The sequence below is a fragment of the Thunnus maccoyii genome, chromosome 19 (assembly GCF_910596095.1).
Source record: "Thunnus maccoyii chromosome 19, fThuMac1.1, whole genome shotgun sequence".
Lineage (NCBI taxonomy): Eukaryota > Metazoa > Chordata > Actinopteri > Scombriformes > Scombridae > Thunnus > Thunnus maccoyii.
Genome location: NC_056551.1, coordinates 2,021,635 through 2,041,634, shown reverse-complemented (window position 1 = coordinate 2,041,634; position 20,000 = coordinate 2,021,635). Strand labels below are relative to the sequence as shown.

At 40.3% G+C, this 20,000-nt stretch overlaps 1 protein-coding gene and 1 pseudogene across 2 annotated transcripts in view; both read right to left on the bottom strand.

Moving 5' to 3' along the window:
- The window catches only part of LOC121886243 (carnitine O-acetyltransferase-like), a 34,947-nt gene that overhangs the window by 7,823 nt on the left and 7,124 nt on the right, over nucleotides 1–20,000 (bottom strand). The window contains exons 4-9 of one of the 2 annotated variants that reach the window (XM_042396202.1): nucleotides 16,867–16,920; nucleotides 16,036–16,201; nucleotides 10,880–11,054; nucleotides 9,494–9,672; nucleotides 4,842–4,942; nucleotides 3,875–3,994 (exon numbers count right to left, since the gene is read on the bottom strand). In XM_042396202.1, the coding sequence (XP_042252136.1) occupies nucleotides 3,875–3,994; nucleotides 4,842–4,942; nucleotides 9,494–9,672; nucleotides 10,880–11,054; nucleotides 16,036–16,201; nucleotides 16,867–16,920 (795 nt within the window). The remainder of the gene's footprint in view (nucleotides 1–3,874; nucleotides 3,995–4,841; nucleotides 4,943–9,493; nucleotides 9,673–10,879; nucleotides 11,055–16,035; nucleotides 16,202–16,866; nucleotides 16,921–20,000) is intronic. The other variant, XM_042396203.1, reaches the window with a different exon arrangement.
- Nucleotides 12,110–13,357, bottom strand: LOC121886244 (annotated as a pseudogene).

Here is a 20,000-nt window from a genome sequence, read left to right as displayed (position 1 = left end):
GTCAGGAAGGGCATCCAGTGTAAACCTATGCCAAATCAAATATGCGGATCATACATCAGATTTCCATACCGGATTGGTTGAGGCCTTGTTTACCAATGGCTGCCAGTATTACTGTTGACCAATAGGGTGCCAGTGGAAACTATGCTACTGTTGGATAAAGGAGAAGGAGGGGGGAAGGCATGTCAGGAGGAAGCGGAAGAGGAGGAAGGGTAGGAGTGTGGAAGTGAGAGTCGGAACGTTGAATGTCGGAACAATGACTAGTAAAGGGAGAGAGCTGGTAGATATGATGGAGAGAAGGAAGGTAGATATACTGTGTCTGCAAGAGACTAGCTGGAAGGGGAGTAAGGCCAGGAGCATCAGAGATGGGTTCAAACTATTCTAACATGGTGTGGATGAGAGAAATGAGAAATGGGGTAAGGGTCATCCTGAAGGAAGAGTATGTGTGTTGGAAGTGAAGAGAGTGTTGGACAGAGGGATGAGTATTAAGCTGGAAATTGAAGGTGAGGTGATGAATGCTGTCAGTGCATATGCCCCACAAAATGGGTGTGAGATAGAAGAGAAAGAAGAATTCTGGAGTGAGTTAGGATGAAGTGGTGGAGAGTGTACCCAAGGGGGTGAGAGTGGTGATTGGAGCGGACTTCAATGGGCATGTTGGTGAAGGGAACAGAGGCAATGAGGAGGTAATGGGCAGGTATGGTGTCAAGGAGAGGAATGTGGAAGGACAGATGATGGTGGATTTTGCAAAAAGGATGGAAATGGCTATGGAAAATATATATAAATATGTAAATTATTTTAAGAAGAGGGAGGAGCACTGGGTGACATATAAGAGTAGAGGAAGGTGCACAGAGGTGCATTATGTCTTATGCAGGAGGTGCAATCTGAAAGAGATTGGAGACTGCGAGGTGGTGGCAGGGGAGAACATAGCTAGGCAGCATCAGATGGTGTTCTGTAGGATGACTTTGGAGACCAAGAAGAGGAAGAGAATGGAGGCAGAGCCAAGGATCAAATGGTAGAAGTTGAAGAAGGAAGTGTGTGGAGTTCAGGGAGGAGTTAAGACAGACACTGGGTGGTAGTGAAGAGTTGCCGGATGGCTGGATAACTACTACAGAGGTAGTGAGGATGACAGCTAGGAATGTGCCTGATGTGTCATCTGGACAAAGGAAGGAAGACAAGGAGACTTGGTGGTGGAATGAGGAAGTACAAGAAAGTATACGGAGGAAGATGTTGGCGAAGAGGAAGTGGGATAGCCTGAGAGATGAAAAAGTAGACAGGAGTACAAGGAGATATGGCATAAGACGAAGAAAGAGGTGGCGAAGGCTAAGGAAAAGGCGTATGGCGAGTTGTATATGAGGTTGGGCACTAAGGAAGGAGAAAAGGACTTGTACTGATTGCCTAGACAGAGGGACTGAGCTGGGAAGGATGTACAGCAGGTTAGGGTGATGAAAGATAGACATGGAAATGTGCTGACTAGTGAGGAGAGTGTGTTGAGAAGGTGGAAGGAGTACTTTGAGGGGCTGATGACTGAAGAAAATGAGAGAGAGATGAAGTTGGATGGTGTGGGGATAGTGAACAGGAAGTTCAGTGGATTACCAAGGAGGAGGTGAGGGCAGCTATGAAGAGGAGAAAGAGTGGAAAGGTGGTTGGATGACAGATGACATACCTGTGGAGGCATGGATATGTTTAGGAGAGATGACAGTGGAGTTCTTAACTAGATTGTTTTACACATGCTTGGAAAGTGAGGCAATGCCTGAGGAGTGGAGAGTAAGTGTACTGGTACTGATCTTATAGAATAAAAGTGATGTGTAGAGCTGTTGATCAGCCACAGCATGAAGTTATGGGAAAGAGTAGTGGAAGCTAGGTTTAGAGGAGAGATGATGATTAGTGAGCAGCAGTATGGTTTCATGCCAGGAAAGAGCACTACAGATGCAATGCATTGAGAATGTTGATGGAGAAGTATAGAGAAGGTCAGAAGGAGTGGCATCGTGTCTAGAGAAAGCATATGACAGGGTGCAGAGAGGAGATGTGGTATTGTATGAGGAAGTTGGGACTGGCAGAGAAGTATGTAAGAGTGGTGCAGGACATGTATGAGGGCAGTGTGACAGCGGTGAGGTGTGTGGTTGGAGTGATGGATGGGTTCAAGGTGGAGGTGAAATTATATCAAGGATCGGCTCTGAGCCCTTTCTTGTTTGCAATGGTGATGGACAGGTTGATGGACAAAATCATGCAGGAGTCTCCGTGGACTATGATGTTCCCGGATCACATTGTGATCTGTAGTGATAGTAGAGAGCAGGTTGAGGAGAGCCTGGAGAGGTGGAGGTATGCACTGGAGAGAAGAGGAATGAAAGTCAGTAGGAGCAAGACGTGAATTCATGTGCATGAATGGGAGGGAGGACAGCTGAATGGTGAGGTTGCAAGGAGTAGAGGTGGTGAAGGTGGATGAGTTTAAATACTTGAGGTCAACTGTTCAAAGTAATGGGAGTGTGGAAGACAGATGAAGAAGAGAGTGCAGGCATGGTGGAGTGGGTGGAGAAGAGTGTCTGGAGTGATCTGTGACGGACGGGTACCAGCAAGAGTAAAAGGGAAGGTTTACAAGAGGGTAGTGAGACTTATGCTGTATTGTTTGGAGGCGGTGGCACAGATGAAAAGACAAGAGGCAGAGCTGCAGATGCAGAGTTGATATTCTAAGATGCTAAGATATTCACTGGAAGTTACGAGAATGGACAGGATTAGGAATGAGTATATTAGAGGGACAGCTCAGGTTGGATGGATTGGAGACAAACAGAGAGATGAAATTGAGATGGTTTGGACCTGTGTTGAGGAGAGATGCTGGTTGTATTGGGAGAAGGATGCTGAAGATGGAGCTGCCAGGAAAAAGAGGAAGTTCATGGACATGGTGAGGGAAGACATGCAGGTGATTGGTGTGACAGAGGAAGATGCAGAGGCCCCTGATGAGAACAGCCAAAAGAAGAAGAAGAAAACCACAGTTTCAAGGTAGGCATCCAAGAAAAGGGTTTGCCAATTCAGTATCACCTGGGTGAGCTTGTTCCTGTGTCTAACTGAGAAGTTCCCCAATTTCTTGAGGAGATAGAGCCGCTGCCTTGCCTTTTTTGTAAATGTTGTCTGCATTGGTCTGGAAGGCGAGTTTATTGTCAGGTGCCTAGGGTCAGCACTCGCATATGCACACCTAGAGCCCCTATGATGGGTCCAGAACCTCATGATGCTGCAACCTGAGTCTACAATCATGGTGGCACTTCTGAGCTCACTGCAGGCATCTTTGTTGGTTTACAACAGACATTAGATCTCCCTCAAAAGCTACATGCACAATGCAGCACTGATCATGTTTTCTGACAGTGGTTGTCTTGCCCTAAAACACTTGTGCCAAAAGCCATTCAACATCTCCCATGTCCATCTACAAAGAATTTCCTCCTAATCAGCAAATGTTTTTCCAGAGTGTTATGTGTTTTTTATCAATTATCTTTGAGATCAATGAGTTAGAAAAGCTGAGCAACTCTTCAACTTTGGCACAGCTTAAACCCGCCTTCCTGTTACCCACCATAATGTCCAGCCCATTTTGGACAATTTGCATTTTGTGACTTACATCCAATGCCAAAGTTCAGTGCCAGTTCATGGGTGTGTGATATGACCAAAATCTCATATCCTGAGGTCACTTCAAATATCGATAACAATACATACCACAATATAGTACATTTTCTGTAAATTCAATTAATAAATAGTTTATGGTCTGTGTATGGGTGAAAATAGCAACATATGGAAATGGCAGTAACGACTCCCTTCATCCTCCTCTGGGTTTCTATTTTTCTGGCCATTGATGATCTACGTAACTGTATGTAACACAACTGGAAACTGTTCTCACATGTCCATACTGTGCTTGGTCTCCTCAATGTCTTTCTTGATCTCAGGTGTGATGTTGAAGTGTAGTTTCTGGGGCATGGGCAAAGGCACCATGGGAGACTGCATTATCTCTGACTTCTTCCTGTTTCCACAAACAAGAGAAAAGAAATGATATGAGAGGACATTAGGCATGGACACATTAAATCTCTTTCATACAGTATATCCAAGTGATTTGTCAGGTACCCTGATTGGTTTCTGACCAATATTAGTGCTACAGAGCAATGCTTTACATGTGGGTCCCCATTTTACAACAAAATATTTTACAACACAAGCACTGAGTTAGTCCATTGAACAAATCAACGATTGGATGGAAATCAATGATGGATCAATTAAACAAAGATAAAACTGAAGCAATTGTTTAACCCTAACCCTGTTTTTGGAGCCAAGGAAGAATGATGTTAAGTCAGCGCCCAGCTTTAATCGGTAATGTTAAAAACCACAAACCTAGCCAGAAATCTTGGTGTAGTCATGGACTCAGAACCTGAATTTCAACAGCCACATTGAGACAATTACAAGGTCAGCCTACTTTCACTGCACTGTAACTTTTACAGTGCAGTGTAACTTATTCTATTTTAGCTTCTTTTTGTTTGCAATTTAAAACTTTTTAATTGTATTTAAATGTCTTTTTACATTGCCATGTACATTGTTGCTTTTATAGTCTTGATGCTTTTTATGCCCTATGTAAAGCACTTTGAATTGCCTTGTTGAAATGTGCTATACAAATAAACTTGCCTTGCCTATTATGTAGCCCTATGTGTGGTATAGCAAAAACAAGATTCCTTCCACCTGTCCATGTTGCTAGCAGTATATTGAGATTTTAGATAATGTGTACACTTTGCCTCATTGCTGACCTTTCACTCATGTGATGATAACAAATCAAAACATCTACACTTGCACCCACACAAGCTCATTTATTTTTGGCTACTTACATGTGTGCTGCAAAATAATCAACCAAGGCCATTTGGATTGTACCATCAGTAATGGTATGCACGCAGTTTATACCACATGTCCCGTCTTCTCCAACAATAATCTGAAAGACAGATAAGAAACATAAATCAAGCATTAACATTACATCTCAATTCTTTCTGAAAGGACTCTTATGTTAATTTTAGTCCCTCCCAAATTGATAATCTTGTTGATAGTGCCACAAGGTCACTGCAAATAAAACTTGACTCCATCACCACTTTAAAAAGGAAAATAATAAAACATAAGAGGTTAGCTCCATGGTATAACTCCCAAACCTACAAATTAGAGCAAACATCGCAAAAATTTGAAAGGATTTGGCATTCCACCAAACTAGAAGAATCTCGCTTACTCTGGCAAGATAGTTTTAAACATATAGAAGGCCCTCTGTAATGCCAGAGCTGCGTATTACTCATCATTAATAGAGGAGAATAAAAACAGCCTTAGGTTCCTTTACAGCACTTTGGCCAGGCTGACAGCACAGTGATAAATCACCAATAAACATAAATAACATTGTCAGGGATCATATACATTACAATGAATAACAATAAGGAACATTTGCAATAGTAAACTAAAGTGACATGACGGTCAAACTATTACAGGGACTTGAGCGCTGTCACTATATATGTACAGTACAATACCATATCACTACTGCAACGCTAACTGCAATTACAGAATAATAACTGATTACTCACATTCTCATGGATGCACAGTAAAGAATAAACCAGCAAACATGAAACAAGCAGCAATGAATGAAGTACAAGCCCAGAAAACTTTTCTGACTTGACTAGGCCCAGACTCTTTACCCTGCTAACAAGCCAAGTTGATAGACAGCTGAATGGAGGCCTTTGATTAGTGCAGAGAATACCGACACTATCTGTTCACATGCATTTCGTGTACAAGGCCACAAAGTGTGCTTGTAAACTGTGAGTGGGCTGAAAGAGGGATGCCTGTGCTGAAACTGGTGAAGAGTTAGATGACCTTCTGAACAGTAATGGCATTAGCTGTGCTGTGTGACTGGTTATATTGATAAGGGTGAAAAGATTGTTGTATTAAAGTACAGCCACATGGCATTTGTTACCAGCCTTAAACAAGCTCCATGTTTGTATTCAATATGCTTGTAATACACAGGAAAATATCAGTAAACAGCTGTATTAGAACTGTGGCTGCTGAAAAACAGATGCTCCATTACTGACAGTTTTTAGTGGACATTGCAACATGGAGCCATGACTGAACTATAGCTCCCAAAAGCTTCATCTTCTACCTAAGAAAGAGCATTGGTCTGACCCAAGTTAAACCCCCAGATGTGGGCCCAGGCCACCCCCTTGCCTCCACATCAGCCCCACAACTACACAACTACATCATAGATCTCCTACCATGGTCTGCACCTCTCAAAGTGCATCTGTTATCTCCCTTTGCACCCAAAACAGAGGACATGCATCAAGAGCTCCCTTGCTGCTGGCATCATCCAACTATCGTCCTCCCCTGTCAGTGTCAGCTTTTTCTTTTTTTTTTTGGAAAAAAGGAAAAAGGATGGAAAGAGGATGTTGTATTGCTGTACAGATTGTAAAGCCCACTGAGGCAAGTTTGTGATTCTTGGTATTGGGCTATACAAATAAAATTGATTTGACTTCTTCACCAAAAAGAAAGCCATTATGTGTCAGCCCTGCATCATCAACCCTGGCCTTAATAACCACTGTTAAGAACAGGAAGCCCCTTCTACTACAAACCCCTCCCTAGCCCCGCATTTGGTAAGGCTGATCACAGCTTCATTCTACTCCTACCTGCATACAAACAAGGACTCAAACAGGAAAAAAAACATGCAAGCCAACATGCAGTGCAACAGGGAATATGCAATTTTAATTGGTCAAATGCTGCGCAAACAGGGACTTGCACTGCGGGGGAATGATGAAATTGAGATTTTAAGAAATCAGGGAAACTTTCTGTTGTGTGAGTTGTGTAGATGGTATTCCATGTGTGATGAAGCTTTCAAATCTAGGTGGAATTCTCCTTCAATCTTACAAGCCACAATCCTCAGAAAGAGCTGTTGGAGATTGCTGCCAAAATTGTGAAACACATCACTCAGACTATTGAGGATAATGGATTCTATACTCTTCTTGTGGACAAACCACTCAGTTTCAAGAAGGAACAGTTGACACTATGTGTGAGATATGCAGACAAACTGGAAATAAAAGAGCGATTTCTTAGATTCATGGACTGCTCTGAAAAGATGGATGCCAAGGCCCTCTATCTTTACATCAAGCAGTTTGTGGAGCAATGTGAACTGTACAAGTTACCCATTGTTGCATTGTTAATCATTGAGTTATAATGGGACTGTTGTCAAGTCTGACCATTAGTTTGCTGAATACCTTGAGGATGGTGATTTCTGTGTGTGCGTAATAATTTTGAATGAACTGAGCTGTCCACATTGCACATAAGGCACTCCAAGGGAAAGACACTGATCTGCTAAATGTGCTGCTCACGCTATGTTTGCTCAAAAGATTAGTGCGTTATCTGTAGTGGTACCGGAACATATGAGACAAACTGATTTTGAACTGCCTATGGAAGTATTTGCTCCGTTTTACTCTACAGTCATTGTGTATTGGGCTCTTGGCACTTCCAAAATGTGGATGACCTACACTCAACAATGTACCTGAACTCCTCCTGTGTAGTCACTCGCTGCTGCAGCGGATCTGCTAAAAGTGCTGCTAATGCTACGCTTTCTGTCTAGATACAGGGTAAAAGTGTCCATTCCTGATTAAAAGCTCTGTTTTCGCTGTCTACTTTTCTCTTTTTAGAGCACTTTTCCCTGATTCATGTCATGCCTCGTCTCTGGTCTCTTCCTTACATGCTGGAGTTAGACGGCAGAGCCCTGATGCTCCACTCAGCCCCGGCACAGAGCAGAGCAGCTTGCTCAACTCAGTAATTCATTCATTTTCTACTAGTCTGAACATCTTCATCTTCCTTTATGCTCAAATAAAGTGATTAAAATTTAATTAAATTCTTTAATTGTATATGTGAATGTCTTTGCGTACATATCAAATCTTTTACTTTCTTATATACAAACAAATAAAAAATAAATAAAGTGTCTCCTTCCTGGGCTTTATCATCCCTGCCGGCAGCATCTATATGGACCCCAGCAAAGTCAAAAAGTCAAAGAATGGCCTACACTGACCATCCATAGGCAGATGCAGAGGTTTTTTGGGTTGTCTAAATTACAGACAATTCAGTTGAAATTACAGTTCTGTTGCTGCCCCTTTACATGCCCTCATGTAGCTCCCCCATTCAGACTCTCCAGGCCCTCAAGGACCCCTTCATCACCTCTCTCATCCTGGTTCTCCCTGATTCCAAATGTTGGTTCATCATTGAGATTGGTGCTTCCAATGTGGAGTTGGGAGCAAACCTACCCAACCCAGAATAAACCCAGAACCAAATCAAACACGAACCAAGTTGCCGATGTTTCAGTCATATGGTAAAGATTTGAAGATTATGTTCTTTGTGGACTGCTGCTTGTAAAGTTTGTGAGATTTTCTCGGATTGGAAAGGTTTAAAGTGGTGATCATCATTTGATCATTTTTATTATAATGTATCAAATGATCATGTATGATGTAAAAGGTCTTGCGGATAGTGATGAGTGAATGATGATGTTTTTGGTGAAAATATTTTAAAAACCCACTATACACTACCTACCCTGCACTAAATGATGAACAGACACAGTTAGAGACTAGCTGGGGAACATAGTGGAACATTTAGCAGCTAAAGAGCAAGATATGTCTCTCAGGAGTTGGTAGAGATCAAAAACAGAGCTAAAAGAGAGTGAATATTGGACTTACATTCATGAGGTTGACAGAGACATGACTCTAAATTAATTTTAATGTTGCTCCATAAGTGCTGGATGTGGATATGAGCAGCTGTTTGCATATTTAAAAGTTTGCCATATCCACTTAAAATTGATGTGATTATATGTAAATTTTGTGGTGTTTCTCTGCCCCTGTGGCTAAAAAATCTAATATTGCAGGTTTAAGGACTTTGTCAGCCCACATATCGCTGCAGTGTTTTGATATTTCTGTAACTTTTGACCAGGCACTGATTCTGGGCCTGCATGTGTTTGATTTGTCCCTGTTCTTTCCAGTTGAGAATATTGCTAAACTCAGGCCTATCCAGTGTCAGGCTTAGATGAAAATGATAAGTCATGCTTTTATTTCATGCCGTCTAGACTGTTGTAATTGTATTGTAATAAATTGTCTCTGGATCAATAATTACGGGTCACTTAACCATGATGGATTGGCTGATAGGGCATTACAACCATGTCTTTATTGCACTGAGTTTACTTTTAGACTGATGGTCTATGAGAGCATTTATGTAGTGTGTGTGTGTTTGTGTGTGTTCGTGTGACACTGAGAGAGAGAGAGATCATGCTTTGAGTTAAAATGACTTTGGCTGACAGAGAGAAAGAGATAGAAATATCTTTAATGTTAAAATGTGTCTTTAGACCGTCTCTTGCCTATTGTGTGTTTTTCTGATAAGTGATAGTGATCTGCAGTACTTGTGCCTGGAAAAGCGTAACGGGTTTGCGTTCAGGGTGACATATGTATAATTTACATTTGCCTGATTTTACCTGTAATGCTTTGTCAAACCAGCGGTTGCCACTGTTCCACTGGCTGCCTCCTCCATGCAGTATCTGTTTGGCAGCACTGATGTCATACATGTCATCAGACAACTGAGGCATCGGTCCATCCAAACACAGTGTGAAGATGCCCCTTTCAATTGCTGACACTGATTCTTTGTTGGTCTCATCTGGACACATCAAGGACATGCCCATAAAAATCAGATATGATGTCATTATGTAATCAGACTGCAACAGAGTCAGAATCAGCTTTATTGTGTGTTTACGCATACAAGGAATTTTTGTCTGGTTTCTAGTGGCTCTCAATGTCCTTACCAAACAAAAACAGAAAAAGTACCAGAGAGCGCAACACTGAAGCAGACATCTATGGTGCCATCTTGATGTACTTACTTATCTACTTACACTTTCCTAATCAGGGATGCACTTCACGTTTTGTTATGTTAGGTTATGTTGAATTTTCTTTAAAACTACTTAATGAAGTGGATTTTTGTATGTTTAGACAACAATTCTACTAATATATACAGCTCATTTAGCCTAATTTTTAAAACCATATTGGCATGGTCAGATGTAAGCTTTTTTTAAATTAATTCCCTACAATGTTTATATGTGTTAGCACAGCTAATTAATTCACATAGTCTTTTCCACCTCCAACTTGTTGGCTGATCACACAGAGATACATTGTGTGAAACATGGTGCCTGCAAATATTTTGTTTTTCCGTTATTTGCAATGTCCTGGTGTCTTTAAAGAGAGAGTTTACCCTTCCAGTCACAAGATCACTTTTCTTACTGTACAGAACTTCCTACAAGTTCATTTTACCCGTTCTCATCAAAGTCCATTCAAAATGTGTCTTATTTATAGCTTCTTTATTTAAGTATTTCTGCCTTCATTTTGCAGAATGATGTATATGCAGAGCATGTTTTCAGATTCATCTGCTGAAAGGGGAAAGGTTCTCTGTGCTCACCTTAAATCTGAGTTTAAGTTGTGTACGTATTAAATGATTTTGTGACATCACAACAAGTTGGAAGCCAACAGTGGTCTAACATGCAACTTAAACAAGTATGATGTGCACAGACTTGTGCACATACACTGAGAATGAATGAAAGTAGGAGACATCTTGTGTTGAGCAGTAAATCTTTTTGAAATTAAAAATATTTTCATACAGAATCTGGATTTTTCCAAGAGGTAGAAGGAGTAGATGTTTTAAGTTTTTAAATTTTTAACAATGTAACTGAACTTGTTTGTGGAAAACAATATCATACACAAATTATTATCCAGTGAAGTATTTTTATACATCTTAAATCATGTCTGAAGGGATCTTTGAGTATTAGGTAAGTGGTCCTTTAGTTTTCTTTGCATGAAAGCAGAATTGTGCTCACCCTTGATTAAGTTAATGTAGGTCTTGTTCCAAGAGCCACGATACTGGGTGGTGAGGATGCCAACAGGCTCCATGCTGGTCTGTAGTGAGGCGTTGCTGATCTTCTCCAGTTGAACACAGAGCTGATCAACTGTCAGTGGAGTCCCATCACTGTGGTACACGTCCAGAACAAAGAACTGATTCCAAGGGGAGGACAAATGAAAGCAAGACTTAATTACTGAAGCAGGCAACTTCCCTGCTGCTGTAGACACTCAGGGACCCCCAAGGCCCCAGGAAGTCTATGTAGACATTACTTTGTGTTAATTTCATTAATTACAAATTTGTTTGGTAATATGTATCACTAAAGCACTAAAAGCTGAAATAGTAAATGCCCTGAGGTGGGTCCTGTTTTTTTTATACAGTCTTGAGGTTTATGCTACACCAACTGACATACAGATGACATAAGTTTGGTCAGGGTAGTATTCCAGCAAAGAAACACTGGTTAGTTTCTGGGCCTCTGGGCTAAATGGTTCAGGCCCCCAAGCAGTTTAAACCAGCCCTGCAAGAAAGACTTATTTTTTTAAAATACACAAACATTTCAATCATGTTGGTCTTGACTAAGTGTGTTTGGTACAGCAACCATAAGCCTTTAATAGCTTGGATATGAGCTAGGATATCACACGTCATGTTTCAAATGAAGAGGTCGAATTAAAAAAAAAAATCCATGTTAACAGGAAACCCACTTTGTTTCAAGCAATAAATAATAACCTGGTTAACACAGCTACATTTCTGCTGAAATCTGAAACCTGATTACTTGGTCATTTATACTCTAAACTTGGTTGTCAAATGATTCTAAGTACACATTTGAATAAAAACATAAAGAGGAAAACTGTTGCTGAGGCAGAAACACAACAGTCTGAAAGAAAAGATCAGGTATCATGCTGTTGCATATAAAAGGAGACCAATGAAGGACTTCAGGTGTCTCTGTGTCTTTTTCATAAGTGAGCTGAGCCTGAGGGTGAAGCTCTCAATTTACTGGTCAGTTTACATTCCAAGTCTCAACTATGGTAATAGGTTTTTGGTTATGACCAAAAGAGCAAAAGAGCAAAAAGACACAAGCAGGCAAAATGAGTTTCCTTCGCAGGGATGGCTGGGCTCACCTAGAGAGATGGGGGAGGAGAACAGAAATCCAGATGCAGCTGAGAGTAGAACTGCTGCTTCCTGTTTAAAAGAGTCAGTGAAGGTGCAGGAGCCCTATTGTTTTATTATTATTATTATTATTTATTATTGTTTATGTTCTTCAATACCACCTCATGGATAGAGCGACTGAAGGCATTGTCTTCTGTAAGGATTAGGAGAATGATGAGGGCCATGTAGACATGATGAGAATTTCTGTCTTCCACATGGTAAAGGATCTAGAGGATGGGCAACACCAGATTGTCCATGTTGGTTCTGGAGAGCAAGTATGTCCTCATGTTGGCGTTCTGGTGAAGCAGGGTGTAGAGCAGTAGTGTGGCCTGGTCTGAGCGCTGCTGCTCACACAGCGTTGTGTACAGACTGTTGAAATTGATTTGGAAAGTGTGAGGTTGTTCCACAGGCAGCGATGATGTGTCTTGTGTGTTTCTGAAACAGGTAATAGCCTGGTAGTATGGGTTGGGCCAATCAGGCCTGTCTGTCAGATTGGCCAGGACCAGCAGTAACAAAAGGTGCTGATTGGACAAATTTAAGGGGTTGTGTTCTTGGTCCATCCCTGCTTTGCTGCCAGCTCCACCAAAGTAAAGCAGGCTGCCCTCAGTTTTCGGCTCAAAGTTGTGGGTTGCTGGAGGTGGATATTTCTCCTGTCTGATGAAGCTATAGAGCAGGGTCTTCACCAGTCGACTGGTTAAACACACCGTCCTTTCATGATGTGCTGGTAGATTAATCCATCTCGGAGGATGTCTTTGTTGAACAGCTGGTAGGAGAAGAATACCAGCAGCGTGGTCATCGCTTCAAACAGGATGCTATAGGTGATGTCAAGCAGGGGCACTTCAACAATCAAGTGAATGAGGTTGGACAACAGCTCCTCAAGGAGATCCTCATGGCCTGCTTCTAGTGCCCTCTCCTGGTAGGAGAACTGTAAGTGCAGCTCTTCTTCACTCATCTCCCTGATGAACACCTTGAGCAGGCAGCGAATCACGAACAGTGCATTGTGGGCCTGCCAGATAAACAGCTGATCTTGGCATTCTGTAGAGATTTTCAGCTCTTTGGTTCTTCCCAGGAAAATTCTCACAAGGACGCCAAAGTTCCGTGTTCTGGGATTGTTTTCAATGAGGATCTTTGCCAGGGAGATGACGGCCTCTTCCAGCAACTTAGGGTCTCCAATGCTGGTGGGACTGATGAAGGTGAAGGAGATGAGCTGGTTCCAGAAAGGGTCATTCTCCAATATGGATTCAGTGCCCACCAGGGCCTTGAGGCTGGGGTTCTCGGACTAGTCACTGACCTGGCTGGTGTTGGCTCCCATGTCTACTGGCTACACTCAGCCAGATGCACCACTCCTTGCTGCTTTTTTATCGGGCATATGCCACATCCTGTCATGAATGGTTCTTGCAGTTTCCGTGGCTCTCTCAGATCCAACAACTATTCAGAAATTACTATTTTTTTTTAACTCTAATTAGCAATTTTGTCCAATTTTGTGGTTTGCATTATATTTGGTTACAGTTTACGTACCAGCAACATGTTTAGTAAACACAGACAAGTATTGTTAAGTTTGGTTATTATTTATTGGTTTAGTTCTGCGTTCCATTAGTTAATTATTTTCTTTCTTTGTTACTTACCATACTCACCATGTGTTAAAAGGGGGCACCAAACCACTGCCTATATTTATACACTGGGTGACATCATCAGTGATGTCACTGGGTTAGACCAAGTATAGGGGAATTTATTTTACTTAGTTAAATGTTTGGTTTAGTATCTATACGATTTGTGCTCATTTTGGCTCGGGTTGAGGTTTATGCTATGGATGTGTTTTGTGTAAACAATGTTTACTGATACAAGTAGCATTGTTATATGCCAGATGATATATGGGGAAAGACTACCCTGCAGTAAATGTGGTTCTACTTAGAAGATTGGAGGGCCTATTTAAGGCAAGAGATGTAGGTTTAGGGGGAGCAGAAATTAGAGGATGACAGTGTAGTGTGTGCACTGTGTGTCTGTGTGTGTATTGAACTAAGACCACGATCTGTCCCTAACCATTACCAAGTGCTGACAGTACATACAACCAAAAAAAGATAACAAGATAACAATGATATAGAGACTATCATTGGATATTACAGTATACTGCAAGCACAGATCATTTTTCTGGAAAAAACATGAAATATCATGTCATTGAATATTTTGGTGATGCATTCAGTATCAACATAATTGCAACTTGTCAGATACATGAATTAACAACATTTTCTTTCTGTTGCAATTTAGTGGTATATAAACGCAATTTCTAAGAGACAGAGTTGTGGGAGTGAGCGCCGCTGCAGAGTGTCTAACCCTTCCCAAACAGATGGTGCCCCGAGATGGTGTCCCTTTGATTCAGAGTTGCATCGGTTGCTTGAACCATGGTATACCTGCTTGCATCTACCTTGTCTTCCAACAATAATCTTTCCACGAGGGATGTTCAGAGAGTATTTGTATTTGTATCTATATTTGTTGAGGCAGCAAAATTATTTATATTTGTATTTGAATAGAAGTGGGAATAGGCGTAAAAATCCAGTTTTTGTTTTTATTACACTTTTAATTTTAGGAAATTAAAGTGGTAAAATAAGTGTTTGTCCATGAATAAACTACCTTAAGAAGGAGGTCCCCACACCACGTCTCAAACTCAAGTCTCCCAGATCATAGACGACTGCTCTGACTACTGAGCTAAACCCAATGCATCACCATCACACAGACAGACCTGTACTTATTTATACACCCATAACACGGAGACAGCACAGTGTGTAACATGTAGAAAAGAACTTCAAAGGCGATTCTTGCTTTGCACTTTTCATTTACTGCCTATTTTTTAAAACCTAACTTTGTGGAAAGCAGAAGGGGAACAACAGGTTATGGAGAGTCCCTTGGGAGCACTTTGCGTGTGTCAGTAGCTCAGCTTTATCTCTGGGGAACATCCCCAACTCCGGGAGTGCTGTCCAAATAAGGAAATGTGCGTCATGCAGGAGGTGGATGTGACTCCCCTCATTGAGACCTGCTGATAGATGTAACAGTGGAACAGGAGAGAGACTGAGATAGCGATGTAACCGACTTGCACGCTGGTTTTTGACATGTTTCTTTTTTCTTCCTGAAAATAAATAATTTCTAAATATTTGTCTGAAATTAATACTCATAAAAAACCCACTATTTGTGCTTCGCAGAATAACATATTTGTATTTGTGCACACCCATACTTTCCACCATGCTCCAATTCAGGTTTCTTTATTTTCATTTTAGGCAATTTCCTATTGTTTCATTCCTATTTATATACATTTAAATATTATAATATGCAGATTTTATTTTTTTAATGCGTTAATTGTTAATGGGTATACTGAAGATTTCATGCAGTTATTAGTGCAAGTTCAAGCAGGAAGACAATTATCAACCTATTTCGTCATCAAACTGAGCTCCTGAACTATTATATAATTATTTCACTGGGCTCTGTGTGCAGGTTTTTCTATCATCCAACGATAATCTTAGCTGAAGAATATTTAAACCATTTTACCTGTTTTGTCTGTCTCTGCTGTCATTGCAGTCTATGAAACATCACAACTTCACCCCTCCACTACCCCACCTCCACCAGTGTCAAGGCTTTATCTATGGCTCCTCTGGGGAGATCTTCAATTGGATGCTTTTTATAGGGCTCCATTTCTATATATGCATCTAACTCTTCACTTTTAGCAGAGGACTTTATTACTCCTAAATTTTTATTAATTTTATTATTTTTATTGTTTTTTTGGGCATTTTATGCCTTTTTGGTCCCCCAAAGGTCCCCAGTCGCACACGAACATTGGACATTGCAGTTCATGGTCAGCACCTTAACCCCTCAGCCACCAGAGCACCCCTTAAGAAAAGAGAATTTCTAATTGTAACTGTTAGAAGTTTGATAAATACAGACTCTGGTTGCAGAAGACTTCAGACGATGTGTGACTTGTATCAGTGATGTTGTGCTCCTCACCTCAGAGTTGTGTACTACAGTGATGTGTTTTGGGGGACTGGAGCTCTTGGCATAGTACACCAGTGAGTCTTTCTCCAGACCAGGGATACGACAGGATGATAGCATCTGGTGGTAGGGCTTCATACAAAGGGGCATCCCTCTCATGTACTCAACTGGTAATGTATCACTGCAAAACAAGTTCTGTCATTAAACACTAACTTAGCTGATCAATATAATTTACAGTTTTAGCCATTTATGTCTCTGAAGCTACCACGTACTACTGAGTGTTGCAGGACTACTTTGAGTAATGTAGTGCTGCCTCCATCTTTGACTCAAGTTTAGTGTCTTCACCTACATAATAAGAGAAATTAAGAAGGCCTACACCAGTCAGAAGGTAGTAGAGGTGTACTGATACAAATCAGCTCACAGTTTGCTATGAATCATGATACAGGATTTGATACACACAATATTCTTAAGAAAGTCTGAATGAAAACAATCTGTTGACGATATCATTAGCTTTCCATAAAGTGCAAATATGTATAAGTGTTTTCAGGTTTAGCCGTTTATTTATTTATTTTTAATTTTAAAATAGTTTTGCTTATAGATTTTGGTCTCATGAAAACAGGGAGCAAATATCTGAACTTGAATACCTTAGCTAGACACAAAGCCAATTTACACTCCTCAGGAAAATGTATTTCACATCTCAGACTTAAGACAAGAACATTTTTTAAAATAACATCAGCATATTTTAAAATATATGAAATTTTGAGACACAATATGATACTACTTTAAGACAACAAATGATAAAACTGGCAGCATGATACAGTCAAACATGTTAAATTCAGTACTCACTTGTCGATCATTGACTTCAAATCCAGAACACTCGCTATCACTTTGGCAGCAGACCTAAGCAGAAAACACGTTGTTATTCATTTCCATAGTAAAGGGGAATTTAAGATGAATAAGAATTCAAAAGTATGGTCAAAATTGCGATACCCTAACTTTTGGTCCCTGGTAAGGGTCAAACTCCCTAAACCCCGAATTTGAGGTCTCAAGCCGAATCCAAGATAACACTAAATACATCATCAGGGTTATTTTCTCAGACTTTAGAAAGTTACCTCCAGAGCTAGAGAAGATATTCTAAAACTGTTTTCACAAACAAATAAACTGATCTTGATTATGTAAAATGTGTACAATTTGAGAGGTGTCATTTAACTTGAATAGTAACTTTTATTAACACATTTGGGGATGGTTGGAAATTGTTTGGGAGCATGAGGGTGTTGAAAAACCACAGTCCCACTTACTTAATAAATTGACTTTCATTGATTGAAAGTTAAATAAATTGTTTTGTTTTCTGAAATTCCCAAAATGTCATTAATATTGTGCAGCAAATGCCTGTGTTTTTCAATGAAGGAATCTTCACAGGGTGTGCGATGACACCTGCTAATATTTATTGATGATATGTCTCAGGACAGCAGAAACACAACATGAAACCCTTAATACTCCATTGGATTTAGTTATATTATAAACTGCCACTGAGGTGTGTCCCGGTAGCCTACTGGTTAAGACACATGCCACATAACCACAACATTTGTGGTTCAACTTGGCAGTGAACCTTTTTTGCATGTCGCCCCCCATCTCTCGCTCTTCTCTTAGTTTCCTGTCTATTCTCACTACTGTCGCTATAATAAAGGGCCATAAAAGCATCAAACAGCAACAAATACATTTAAATATGTGTGATAAAAGCCAAGATGACCATAAAGAAATAGGTGATCCTGCTGCAGTTTTTATTTTATCTGAGTGGAGCAAAACATTTAAATTGTTTTCATATTTTTACCAAGCTGTGATTTGAAATTAAACAAACTGAAGCATCGATTCTTCAGGTTCAGGTCTCTTCTGCCAGAGAGGGTTAACCTTTTGGACATATTTATGGAAACAACATCCAAACTGTTGACATCACCATTGACATCAATTTATTCACTGCCAATTTAATGCCATAAACACATGCAAGCTGCAGTCTGGAAACATGGACAGTTATAAAGCAGCAGCCTGCAATGTAAGAAGAGCAGTGAAGGCAAAATGGGACTATTGAAAGAAAGTGGAACTACAATACCAGCAGGGCAATCCCAGAAACATGTGGCAAGGTCTAAGCACTATGACAGATTACAAGCCCCCCCCCCCCCCAAGCCCATTCAAGTTGTCTACAGGACACATTAAAGCTAGAATAACTTATTCCCATCAACAATAATTTAAACCTAGATTCTTGACCTTTTTAACTCATGTAATTGAACTGTTCTGGTCAACTGTTATCTTTAATTTATGCTTCAGATGTATTCATTGCCTGATGGGTTGTTATTAATGAATCATTATGTGTTCTTATTAAAGGAATAATAACTATATTTGCATATATGTTCAGATTTTCCTGCAGGTGAAGGAACAACAGAAACAACACACACTCCTAATACTCTACAGGCTGCAGACACCATCAACTGGAACATATGTGAGTCCATCAAGGCGGAACCCATAGATCCTGCTGATTGGCAGCCCTATATGATATGGTGAGGACGGAGGTAGTCAGCAGAGGGCCATATCAGGTGAAATAAGACTCTCCATTTCCAAAATGAGAGGATGGGAGAAGTTCCCATCACCACCACTTTTACAGAAAATTAGTAAATGGAGAGAAAATCAAGAGAAGTTGGGTGGAATATTCCAAGAAAAAAAGTCTTTACTGCTTCTGCTGCAAGCTGTTCTCACAAAAAAACTACAAACTAATCAGTAATGGATTTAATGACTAGAAAAACTGCAGTGAAATACTCAAAACCCATGAGAACAATCCTGAACATTCTAGGCACATGACATCGTGGAAGGAGTCATCTATCAAGTGTAATCTATGAATAACCAAGTGCCAGTGTCTCTGATGTTACTAACAGGTAGTTGGTAACATTTAACAATTTATTCATTCTTACATGATTTGTTTGTTTGAGAAGTAATTTTAATTTACAAAAATAAAAATATATATTTTTGTCTTGAAACCACTGTGGCGTCTGATGTTTGTTGTCCATGTTTTGTTGGCGGGGGGGGGGGGGGGGGGGGGGGGGGGGGGGGGGGTACAGTATATTGAAATAACCTTAATATGTAATATTAAGGTTAATATAAAACTTGAAGAACATCAACAAGCCCAAAGTCAGTTTTCTTTTATCATGAATTTTTATGCCACTGAGGCTTCCTGATATTTCAATTTGAATCAGCAGCTTAACCTTTCAGCAATGCATCAGGGATCAAGGTGAAGTGTGTGAGGAGGAAAGGTTGCAGAACAATATCATGCATGTTTTTACAGAAGTGGAAAGAGTGTGATACTATAAGATTGTATATTGTTACTTAAATATTACTCAACAAGACAAAACGTTACAAAACATTAAGTTGTACAATTCAAAGATTCATCAAATAACCATTTAGGGTAAAGTAAAATTGTTTTTGAAAGTACCCAGAGACATTCAGTGTACGCAATTAACATTACAGTAACTAATAGAAGTACTGGTCTTGAGTATTTGGTGCAAATTCTCAACTCATATAATAGGCTTAGCTTCAAAACTAGGACGGTAGCCATGGGGAAAGTCGGATCAAATTACATGTCTTTCTTTCTGTCTTTACCAGTTAGTGGAAGAGTCTTATTTTAAGGAAGTGTATGCATTGCAGTGTATGTATTGAACTGAAATCAGACTCACTCATCCATTTCAGCCTCAGGTGATCTTCAGTGATCTTGTTTAGACACACAGGCAACTAACCTGTGATTTAAATGCTATACATACATGATTGGTTTAACCTGTTAGGGGGCACCAGAGAAGAAAAGTAAGACGTGGGCCCCCACTGAACCTCTCATTTTCTGTGCATTAGTGAAGTTTAGCTCATTTAATTGCACAGGCAGAAAACACCAAGATATATAATACATGATTGACAGGGATTGTGCTGGTGAGATCAAAAACAAG